We start from the raw sequence: 12,132 nt of genomic DNA on the forward strand, positions 1-12,132 counted from the left end.
CTCTCTCTCCCTCGCTCTCTTTATCCCGTCCTCTCTCCCTACCTCCATCAGAGTGTGCATCACAGGCCAGGGAGAACCCCACTCTGACAAGATCCCGTTGCACGCAGAGATGCTGTCATAACCCTCCTCACTAAAGATCTCTCTCCCTCTCTCTGCCTCTCTTTCAGGTGCCTTTCATTATTTGAAGCCCAACATTGCCTGAGTGGAGGAGTTCAGTGGACGCTCTGATGCTTGACTCTTGCGCCTGTCTGATCCAGCATCCCCACTCCACCCCCCCCCCACCCTCTCTGAACCACTGCTTCCCCCCGCCCCCCAGACCCCACCACACACCACCTACCCCAACATGCCCTTGGACTGAGGGAGACAACACGGAGGAGAGGGGAGAGAGGTTGTTTTTGGAAATGGAGGGGGCTTGGGGAGGGGGGGGGGTGGGGTTAAGGGAGGGGGTGGGTGGGGGAGGAGGAGGAGGAGGAGGGGATGAAGTGGCCCTGATCGGGTAGAAGAGGAGAGCATTCAGATAATCAGGACCAAAAGGCCAGCCTCTCCAGTTACCTGGCACTCAGCTCGCTCTCTCCACGTCATGCTTTCTTAGAGGGAGAGAGAGAGAGAGAGGGGAGAGAGAGAGAGAGAGGGAGAGAGAGGGAGAGAGAGAGAGAGAGAGGCATGCCTCGTTCTCCATGCTTGAAGAAAGGACAAAAAAGAGAAAAAGACTGTTCACAAAAAGACAGAGAGAAAGAGAGAGAGAGAAAAAAAACTTCTGTGTTTAATTTCTAATGAATGGCAGGGAAACAAGTGGGACCAGATTTTGTAAACTGTGTTTTTTTTCCAATGAGCTTATGGGGCCAACCACGATAAGAGAACACAATGGCACAGGATCTCATCCAGGGGGCCAGCTGTTCCCATGGTGATGACGAACTCTTAACACGGCCTGGCAGAGATGTCCTGGGAGTGTTCAACAACACATCACAGACATTTCTCTTTCTTCTTCTCATTATCCTGTGAAAAACAACAGAGGGTTGTGGTTGTGTTTTTTTGAGAATTGAATTGTACCCCTCCCCCACCCCCAAACAATGTACTTCATATCTTAACTGTAATCCGCTGAGAATGCAAAAAGATGGTTGTGTTGCAATACTGTTTAGTCACATCGATTTGAAATCTTTTCAAGGGACCCAGAGAAAATGAAAGTGTAAGAGTGAGTGAGTGAGTGAATGAGTGAGTGAGTGAATGAGTGAATGAGTGAATGAGTGAGTGAGTGAGTGAGTGAGTGCATGAGTGAGTGAGTGAATGAGTGAGTGAGTGAGTGAGTGTGAATGAGTGAGTGAGTGAGTGAGTGCATGAGTGAGTGTGAATGAATGAGTGAGTATGTAAATGAGTGAGGAAGTGAATGAGTGAGTGTGTGCACGAGTAAATGTTTGAATGAGTGAGTGAATGAGTGAATGAGTAAATGTTTGAATGAGTGAGTGAATGAGTTAATGAGTAAGGGAGTGGCCAGAGTAGTGAGGATGGATGCTCCTGTGAGCACTGCTACACATCTACTGAGCACCGGAGAATGCACTCACCAGTCTAATGGCATTTCATATCACTCCACTTAGAGCTCAGTGCAGCATGCGTGTTGGGAAACTCAGAGTGTTAAAGTGATTGTGTGTGTGTTTGTGTGTGAGTGTTTCTGTGTGTGCGTATGTTTGTGTGTGTGTATGTGTGTGTACTTCTCAGCAGCACAGGCAGACCATTACCGTGGGTGTGTGACTCAGGAACAGATACACTAAGACAAGAATGCTGGTTAGGAGATAGCAACAAACTATAGTAATGGAACTTCAAGGTGTGGCCACCTACTTGCTGGAGAGAAAGAAAGACAGAGACAAACAGAGAGAGAGAGAGAGAGAGAGAAAAAGTTATATTTTGATCAACACAGTGTACTGAAACCCAAAGAAAGTGCAATACACATATACCTCAGACGAGCAGTATTCAAAGTAAAATCATGTTTTAAAATGTACTCAAATCAATGCTTTTTTATTTTGATTTGACGAAATTACAACATCCAGGTTAGGCTAAAAATGGAAAAGTCCATAAACAAAACAATAAAAAAATAATAAAAAAAAATGTTTCTTCCACTCCAGTGCTAATTATTGTCATTGCATTAGCAGGTTGAAGTTGTTTTCCAGTCTGTGCCATCTGCTAGTGTGTGTGTGTTGAGTCCTGTTTAGGTGTGTATTTATTCTTTACATTCTGCTGGTGCAACGCCTCTCTCCTCTGTGCTCCACCCGAATAACACTCAGCAATTCGCTGTGTGCAAGTCTTAAATCATTACACAAAATTACACTTTTATTTTTTACCTCGTCTTTTATATACAGTGCATATACAATTTGTTTTCTTCAATGACTGCATACAATTGTTGGTGTAAAATGTCTTGTTTTAAATGCAGCAGTATTTACTATTTATAATGAAAATGAAAAATAAAAAAGCACACAAAAGCTTGTACAAATAGTTTGCCCAGTTATTGTATGCATCTTTCCTCATAAAACACATACACACGCAAACACAATACAAAAAGAATACATATATATGTATATACATATAAGAACAGCATAACTTTTCTGCATTATATTCTTTTCAGTCTTTATTGATCTTTTATTCGTTCCTTCCTTCCCTTCTTTTCTCTCTTTACCTATTTCCCCCTCTTCTTTCTTGCTTTGTACATGTTAACAAGTGGCAGAATCCCAACAGACTGAACTAGTTTAGCTGGAGGAGGATCCCTTTCCAAGGAAACATCCAACGATTTCTGTTATCCTAATGCCGATCCAAAACAAATTGTGTATGAAATGGGCTTTTCATTGTGATCTCATTAAGATTTGGTTGGCAACTGGCATGGCGGACAATGTCTATCAGGTTCAACGCTCCTCTCCTCAGTGGCTCTCGGCACTTTAAAGGCGCTTTTTTATACCCCTTCATAAATATATCCTATTTCATAAACACTCTTTCTTGACAAATTCCTGCTCTCCAGGGAACCCTTAAAACGCTTAATGACTAAAGCAGCCGTGTGTAAACGATACGATTCGAACGCGGGGCTCGTGGACAGATCGCTGGCATTCCACACAGCTGTACACTTGCTGCGGTTCATGGGGTTCCACTTTAAAAAACGACGAGGGCCCTCACAGAAAGAAAAACACCCCAAACAGTTGCTCAGTGCTTCACGCACACACACACACGCACACAAACTGTTCTCTCCCTCTGTGTGACATTATTGATGTATGTTTTCCCTGATCTCCCGCTCACTCTTACTCTTTGTCTGCTGGAGTCAGGTATCTTCTGCATCTGGTCTTGTCACTCTTATTCATCTCTCTCTCTCGCTCATCTCTTCTCTTAGCTTTTTTATGCAAACCTCATCTAATACTCTTACTCTTTACCGGTGCTATATAAACTGACTATGAAACACTATATACATATAAAAAAAGAAGCAAACGTATCTGTGAATATTCTTGTTGTTCTAAGGTTAGTGCCGTCTGTTCCCTCTTGCGCTGACCTCAGAACAGTGAGTGACGGAGCGGGGAGGACCTCTCTCCTCTGTCAGGTCGGAGCCAAGTGTCACCCAGGCTACCACACATTGGAGACAACTTAACTTTTGACCCCAGGGCTCTTTGAAATTTCCAGACTACTTGACCAGAGCTGACAGTCCAAGAGTTACTGGGGGCTTTTTACTCGTCCAGTGCAGTGAAGGACAGACAGACAGAAGAGAGGTCGGGCTTCTGACAGGGAGCGTTACACAGGGAAAGAGAAAAAGAAAAGATGAGGTGTGTGTGTGTGTGTGTGTGTGTGTGTGTGTGTGTGTATTTGGGGGAGCAGTCAGAATGTGGTGGGAGTGGTAATGTGTATCTTTGTGTGCTCACATACATGGAAGTTGAAGGGGATCTCATAGTAAAAAAAGACAGTAAACTTTACTTTAATCATTTCTGCTGCTTTTATGAATCTGATTTTTTTTCTTGTTTAATGTTCATATAAAACAAACCTTCACTGTGCATGTCAATCATTTTAAACTATACCACATTTATAACAGTGAATAAAAAACCACACACAGCATATTTAGGGAAGGCTGTAAGTGGCTTTATCACAGAAATATTTCTTTATCATGGGTGTTGCTGAGTGGCAGCACTGGAGAACACATTCCTTTCCCAAAGAGGCACACGGACATTCGCTTCTCTGCCAGGTGCTCACACACTCAACCAAGACTGACGAGTTGCCTTGCTTTTCCTGGGAAACAAGAAGAACTGGACATCACGTTTGTGTTCGTGTGCCTCGAGTTTTTGATGGGCGCTGAATTAGAATTGAATTACTTTTGTTGTTGCTGTTGTTATTGAGCGGCACACCTTTAGAGTTTTCACCATGAACCAGACGATCCTGCTGGCCTTGCTGTCCCGATGCAGACAGGCCATCCTGGAGAGTGGCAGTGAGGAACAGCAGTCCAACGCCACTGCGACGGCCTCTGCCTCGGCACAGGCCAACGCCTCGACCCTGGCCGAGCGTCCCTACGACAACGGCTACTTCTACATCCTATTCGTTATGTTCTTCTACTCCTTCCTGTCGCTCGCCCTGTTCAGGAGCTTTGTGAACAAGGACAAGATGAAGAAGGAGCCCTACGAGGAGTTCATGGGCTCCGATCCGCCGGCCCCGAAATTTAACCCAGGTTCCTCGGTAGAGAAATTTTACTTTGAAGAGGAGAACAGCCTCTGAGCACAAGAGATGTTTTGACAGTCAAGGAGCCAGGGGTAGGAAAAAAAATAAGTTTGAGTTCTGCAAGTGATTTCTCTGTTTAAAGAAAAAAGAATGGGGGGGGGGGGGGGAATGACAAATATGAGTTTTTTTCCCCCTGATTTCTGAAAATGAGAAACTCAAGGCAAATACAAGCGCAAATTAAACCTGTTTGCGTCGTATGGCTGATGTCCACAAGTGGAAAGATTAATGGAGTGTGGAACAACAGAAGGTTGAAATCATCAGTGAGACACATGCAGGAGAGTGAGCAAATTCACTCCATTGAAAACACCTCCCTGAGCCAAATGCTGTACTGGATTAAGATACAGAGACATGAAGGATGGGTTTGATTTGATCTTTTATTAGGATCCTGCAGTAATTTAATGTTGCTTGTTCCATCCTTGGATTCTATTTGATATATTTAGCGGAATAAAGGCCTATTTCATGTGCCTCATTATGAATGCCGAAGACTTTCCTGTGTCAGAGTACATTTAATTTTTACAGTGGGGTATTTTTTTCTATTTCCACAATTATTACTAATGTTTATAATAGACCCATTATAACTGGTTAGACAAAATTAAAGAAACACCAGCATAACTTCGCAGAAAATCTGACTGAAAATAACGGGGGAGAGGGGGAAAAGACTCACACCTTAATAAATATGACATCCCTGTGTGGACACTGAGTTTTGGTGGTTATAATCAGAAGTTTGACTAAGTGCTGTTGAAAAATTCCTCTGTTGTACGAAGAAACCAATGGGCCCAAGTCTATTACGTAAAGCAACAGCAAGCGCTAGATAGCAAGAGCTCGTCTGACTTAAACCTCTGGGTGACCCCATATGATCTTAGTTTCCAAACCAGAACGAGATGAGGGAAAAGTGAACCCTCGACTTTATCAGTCTTGAGAATTAAAGTCAATTGCATCTAGCAGGATCGTGGAGAGACCTTTAATGAGGACATACGTTTTTGATTTTCACGACATACAGCTTGCGGAGTCATGAAAGAAACGCGGAGAACAAGAACCTAACAGCATAATGTGAAGTAACGGGCGAACAACCGGGTTTTTTTTAGATCTACCTTTAGCGCCTCCATGAACTGTAGGCCTACTCTCTTGACATGAGGTAGTGTGTAGGCTATCCCGTTTCATCGAGGCTTTGCAGTAAATCAATTGTGGTTGAATGTATCAGCTGGCGATCGCCTGGGATGCGGGGGCCCTCTTGGAGCCGGTGCATCCCTGCGATTTGAACTGGATCCAATTTGAACAAATATCCATTACATCTCACCAGTACTGGTTTATGATAGGCCACATATTTGTTTAAGTCTCATTCAGACCAGGTAGCTTACCTCAAAACCGTAGCAATGTGTACAGAACGGTAGAACCTGACACATCAGAGCTGATCCGAGCTTCCTTTCAGGTTACTGCAAGTAGACCTGTGCAACAAACTAATAGCATGAACAACTAAACTAGGCTATAGCCTCAATCTCCAGTTTTAAATTAGGTCATGCGGGATATTTTCGGATGCTATCAACTACGTTAAGTGACTGCTAGGATTCACGGGGTTTGCAGCCAGACATGAAGACAACAAAATTTCCTGGGTCAAAAAGAGCATCCTGAGTTCAAGAGCTCGACCTTTCCTAATTTGGTCTATCCTTCCGAGTGTCTTTGAAGTAATGGCGAAGCCCATGGCTATAGCAAGTGCTATCTCACTCAACAAACATGAATCCATAGCCTGTTTAGGCTACCAAGCGACAGTAGTATTAGGCTAAAGATCAAGGGAACGGTCTAAACTAACTTAGGTGAGTGAGACCTTTGAGCTCCTGCTTCTAATTTAACATTTTGTTTTACTCTATAGGCTATTGTGAAATGAAATGATTGGACTCGCAAAAGGTAAGTAGGCCTACAATAGATGAAATTGGAGGCATGTGTCCCAAAAGGAGTTTCAATTTGGCTTTCGGTTTATATAGGCCAACATACATTTTTGTTTGTTAATTGTGCTACCTCCAGAACATCTATAAAATAGGCCTACGCATTTAAACTACCACCGCCTCTCCACTGTTATCCGCCGCTTGCCTTCATAATACAAGTCGAATTCTTGTTTTGATGCTTCTTTATTTCAATAAACACATGAAATAGTTATTTAAAATAGCCGAAATACTCTAGAAGATTATTTAACACACGCAGAAGCTCGTTGCTGCCACCTAGTGAGAAATGCATTTATCTGGTGCTCTTCCAGCTATCGAATATTAATAATCAAACTTCCTTACCGTCGGTACTGTTTATTAATGTGCATTGTGTGTTACAGTCTCTTCACACCATGTTTATAACAGGGATCATTTAAGGATAATTTGTGGTCATGTTGTGCTTCAGAATCTGTACTGTGCAGTCAGTACAGTGATCCTTCAGTTTGTTCTCTAGAAGAGAGACCAGCTGTGGAGAGAATATGTTATGATGAGCGCCCATCACTTTAGTACATTAAGAATGAATATTACCCTAATGGATATAACTCTAATTATTTTAATATTACATATTGTGAAGTGGTAATACTGACATCATATGCACTGATCGTGATTACAAGAGAAAGGGAAGTCCACTTTCCATATTCTTTGATTTGTTCAGTCACACATTTTTTTATTTGGTGAGGAACAAGGCCACATCCAATAACACGCATTCCACTGTCTATATCTGCCCGTGATATTTAGTTTACTCGTACATATTTCTAGACATCTTACATCACATTTGTGTTCTTGGAGATAATGACTTTGGTGTGTCCCTTTTTCATAATGGATATTAATCTATTTGTAAATGTTAAAAGGTAATATAGTCTAGTCTTTTATAATGACTGAAGTGATCCACTGTTAAAGCATGGCATTTAACTTACTTTCCTTAAGGCCTCCAGTACTGCCTCCTCTCCCGTGTTTGTGTGCAGGAAGCCTCTCACTCTCATGATGACTCTGGTGGGATCTAAAGGAGGCATTTCAGTGGAAATGAATGTGTGTGTCTGTGTCTGTGTCTGTGTCTGTGTCTGTGTCTGTGTCTGTGTGTGTGTGTATGAGGTTCTGTGATTTTCTCGTGATATCAACTAACACTTGATAATCCCTGGAACAATTCTGACGACACATCACTGAAATTGTTTTAAGTGCACCCCACTGTACTTCTTAAAGTTACCTTTTGGCTTCTCCGTAACAGGCGAGGCCTCCTCAGGTGTTTCAGGGTATGTGCTGGATGTTGGTAGCTGATTGCTGTTTAGTGGTGGAGTTGTTGAGATGGCATCTTCAGGTGTGAGTGCAGAAGTGCCTGGCGGTGTAGTGATCTCTACAGGAACAAGTAGAGAATTAGTAGGTGAAACTGTGGATAATAAATAATACACAAACAACAATAGTACTATAATATTATATAATTAACAATGATGTTACGATGAGCGCCCATCACTTTAATACATTAAGAATGAATATTACCCTAATGGATATAACTCATTATTTTAATATTACATATTGTTATGTGGTAATACTAACATCATATGCACTGATCGTGATTACAAGAGAAAGGGAAGTCCACTTTCTATATTCTTTAATTTGTTCAGTCGCACATTTTTTATTTGGTGAGGAACAAGGCCACATTCAATAGCACGCATTCCACTGTCTATTTAGTTAACTCATACATATTTCTAGACATCTTACATCACATTTGTGTTCTTAGAGATAATGACTTTGGTGTGTCCCTTTTTCATAATGGATATTAATCTATTTGTAAATGTTAAAAGGTAATACAGTCTTGTCTTCTATGATGATCTTTAAGCATTGACTGGAGTTACCTTTTGGCTTCTCCATAACAGCCGAGGGCTCCTCGGGTGTTTCATGGTCTGTGCTGGATGTTGGTAGCTGACTGCTGGTTAGTGGTGGAGTTGTTGAGATGGCATCTTCAGGTGTGAGTGCAGAAGTGCCTGGCGGTGTATTAGTAGGTGAAACTGTAGATAATATATAATAGTAGGTGAAACTGTAAATAATATATAATACACAAACAACAATAGTACTGTAATATTATATAATAAACAACAACAATCCATGTTGTTGTTTATTCTATAACATTACAGATTACTACTATTAGCTCAGTCATACATTAACAGACTAGAATCATTTCCAACGATTATCAGACTAGTTTGTGTGACTTGGAAGTAATGATCCAGTACAGTTCATGGTATTTTTTTTGTGGGTGTTGGGAAACAATGATGAAATGTATATATATATATATATATATATATATATATATATATATATATATATATATAATTTATAGAATTCTATTCCTTATGAAATATTTCTCATGGATGTAAATTCCCACATCCCCAGTGCATTGAAGTAAATACTGTATTCTTACAGGGTGATCTACAAGTCTGAATGTAGTCAGAACAGCAGTCTTTGTTTGTGAGGCAGTACTCGTCACAAAAGCAGGGGTTACGATGGCATGAGTTGTTTTGGCCCAGACAGCAGAGCGATGTTGGGGAGGAACAGCTCGCTTACAAATAGAAAGGAAAGGAAAACAAAGCTGTTGAAAAACTGCTGTTGTATTCAGGAAACATTTTTCATAATTATGATATTTGTTCGATGGATGGATAATCTTGTGGTGGTTTCATCCTTCTTTAAGTGTACTGATCATATTAAGCAGTTATTGTAGGACTGGTTACACAGAGGAAAATGTTAACGATTATCTTTTAAGGTACATAGGTTTTCTCTTTATATTGCTAGACAAGCTGTCTATTGTGTAAATATGTGAGAACTACTTGGATTTCACCATAACATCATAAACATAGTTAGGTTACTTTACTTGTATTTCCCTATATATTATTTCCATACAATTATGTGATATGAAATGTTGTAGTGATTTGCATTTGTAGAATATGTGATTTTTGTTATTTGTTTCTGTTAAAATACGTTTGCTACTAAATTGCACTTGCTTGCTAATATCCTAGGTTAGACATACAGCATTGTTATGGCTCAGAGAGAGGAAGTGGAAAAGTACTGTGAAATGGGTGTGTACATGTAGGCTTGCTTGAAAAATACCAGAAACTCAATGCACTTATGAACTAACAGTATTTTATCTCTTATCTCAGTCACCCGAAAGTGAGTGTTTGTCCTCTTGCTAGAGGAATGACTGTACAAATAGAACACAAACTAGCGACCGTGCTCACCTGTGCTCTCTTGTGGCGTCTGTAGAATGACCAGCAGCAGTAGGGCAACGCATGAAGCACGTATCATCATTCCTTATAGTGAGGGAGGTGGGATGCTATGCAAAGGGAACAGATAAGGAAGTCAATCTTCCATCACACGGAACAACAATGTATGTTCTGGATTGTTTTATTCATTTGAGTTCATTTGAACTACTTGTTGACACTGCTGGGTATTATGAGAAGTCCCCTATAATTGGTTAATGTTGTTATAAGGAATTTAATGAACACCGGTGAGAGTTGAATGTAGTGACTATATCGACACAAAGATATTATGTGAACCTTATGAGACCTCTGTCCTGTCTGCACCCTGATCATAATACATGCACAACTTAAGTATATCTATATGACAGTCACTGGAGAGGTGATGATATCAGTTTTGAAATACAGACCACAAATTGATGCTAAAAGGTACATTTCTGGACAAGAATGTCTTTATGTTTATGTGGTGAGTATTTCATCTCATTTGGTTTGTCTTTGTCCTGTGAAACAGAATGCCATATACTAACGTATTTGTATCATGTATCACTTTTTTTATAATTTGCTTTGTTTAGAGACTCTGTCATTGGCTTAGCAGATCCATTGACAAATGTATTGTAATTGTATATTTTATTTTAGACCTGTTTCAGAAAGATACAAAGGAAATGTAGTCGCAAGAAATGAATGAATGAATGAAAAGGAACCAACCTTCTCATTTACTCCATATATTGTAGCGTGTAGGCTTGCTGGTTATGCATATAATATATATATATATATATATATATATATAAATAAATAACATTATAAGAGGTAGTGATTCACCTCACTTTCACTCAGCCAAGTTCCGATAACCCTAAACCTAGTTGTTGGTATTTTGGATGACAGCCAACCCAAGTCAAATGTTTTTCGTTATGCTGCAGTGTTTACCATAGAACAAGAACACACATTCTGTAGTAACAAAAGTCCAGTATTTACCTGTGCTCTCCTGCCTCTTTTGCAGCATGAACAGTTGAGCATTGAACGATGACCAGCACAGCAGTGGAAGTAGTACAGGAGCAGTGTGTTGCTATGTGAAGGTGACAGATGATCTACCACAGTTCCAGTCAGTAGGGTTTATTTTTATTTTTTTTAAATCAAGTAATCATTTCCTGAAAAGTTGAATGAGCACGTGGTAGGGGTGGGGATACTGGTTGAGCTCTGAGGTTTTTTGTTTCAATTAAAAGACTATGCAACTATAATTAGGTTAGTCTCAGCACGTCGAGCAAAGCAGAAAATGAATGATATGACATGAAGCTAACTCTTGGTCTTACCGTACCAATAGTGAAGTATGGATGATACTAACTACATATAGCGGCTGTTTTTTTGTAAATTCGGTGGTACCTGGTCATCATTAGTAAGGCCAACGGATACAAAATGAAATGAGTCATATTTGCTTGAAGCCTAGGCTCCATGTTAATGTAGAAACTCGAGAATTGATGTAGCAGCTCGAATACTACAGTAGCCTACTCTGCGCTCTCTACTAGGCAGGCAACCTGTTTACATATAGACATATACACGTCACATTCATGTTATACTGTTTACATATAGACATATACACGTCACATTCATGTTATACTGTTTACATATAGACATGCCCCCCCCCCCCCCATCACCACCACCACCATGAAAAGTTTGATGCATATAACCTGCAATTTAATTATTATTGAGAAATAAACACAGATGTCCATCAGCAGTATCATAGCTTTTTTCTTAAAAATTGTGTATCCATTTGGACAGGTTTGATATTTTCAATTTCAGATCAGTTATTCCTTTACTATGTCCTGTAATGTTCAGCCTGTTGAGCTTGGTTTGTTATTTGTCATTTAAACTCAATGGCCTCTTGTGTATGCTGTTCCCTAGTGGTAATACAGTGGTACTGCCGACAACATGTGTCGAAAAGCATGATGTTGGTCTCAAGGGGTTAAGTGTGCAGGTAGGCATGTACCCACAGAATACCATTCAACTCTCACTTCAGTTTCTTCTTCCTTGTCATTGTATAGACAATGTTGTGTTCTTGCCAACACATTTGAGATAAGGCCATATTACAATGTTTCTTTTTTTTCCACAGTCCCTTATTGTCCCTTAATGGTTTTCCATTGCCGTAAATGCCCAAAGTTATTTCTGGAATGTCTGCCACATGCACCCTGTAA

At 40.4% G+C, this 12,132-nt stretch overlaps 2 protein-coding genes across 3 annotated transcripts in view; one reads left to right on the plus strand and one right to left on the minus strand.

The window, feature by feature from the left end:
* The window catches only part of pax3a (paired box 3a), a 23,374-nt gene extending 22,966 nt beyond the window's left edge, over positions 1-408 (plus strand). Inside the window, exon 9 of the mRNA XM_031560080.2 lies at positions 168-408. Within this exon, the coding sequence (XP_031415940.1) occupies positions 168-185 (18 nt within the window). The 3' untranslated portion in view covers positions 186-408. The remainder of the gene's footprint in view (positions 1-167) is intronic.
* A 993-nt stretch (positions 409-1,401) lies between these two features.
* LOC116218478 (mucin-3A-like) lies at positions 1,402-11,557 on the minus strand. 2 transcript variants are annotated; one of them, XM_042703127.1, is made up of 8 exons: positions 10,919-11,557; positions 9,929-10,023; positions 9,118-9,255; positions 8,555-8,683; positions 7,909-8,055; positions 7,622-7,704; positions 6,087-7,170; positions 1,402-1,836 (listed from the first exon to the last, which is right to left on the minus strand). In XM_042703127.1, exons 2-7 carry the CDS (start codon positions 9,996-9,998, stop codon positions 7,078-7,080), a joined length of 660 nt encoding a protein of 219 aa, XP_042559061.1. In that variant the 5' UTR covers positions 9,999-10,023; positions 10,919-11,557; the 3' UTR covers positions 1,402-1,836; positions 6,087-7,077. The 2 variants fall into 2 exon arrangements, with proteins under 2 accessions (XP_042559061.1, XP_031416186.1); XM_031560326.2 differs by having other exon boundaries at positions 8,555-8,707.
* Positions 11,558-12,132: the final 575 nt, after the last annotated feature.

Source organism: Clupea harengus, chromosome 22 (genome assembly GCF_900700415.2).
Source record: "Clupea harengus chromosome 22, Ch_v2.0.2, whole genome shotgun sequence".
NCBI classification, from domain to species: domain Eukaryota; kingdom Metazoa; phylum Chordata; class Actinopteri; order Clupeiformes; family Clupeidae; genus Clupea; species Clupea harengus.

Excerpts from the sequence above, each read along its gene's own strand:
- LOC116218478 (XM_031560326.2), bottom strand. The coding sequence starts at position 9,998 with ATGATGATACGTGCTTCATGCGTTGCCCTACTGCTGCTGGTCATTCTA. Across the intron at positions 9,256-9,928 it reads GACGCCACAAGAGAGCACAG|CGAGCTGTTCCTCCCCAACA; the intron begins GTGAGCACGGTC and ends TCTATTTGTAAG. Across the intron at positions 8,708-9,117 it reads TCAGACTTGTAGATCACCCT|TTTCACCTACTAATACACCG; the intron begins GTAAGAATACAG and ends TATTATCTACAG.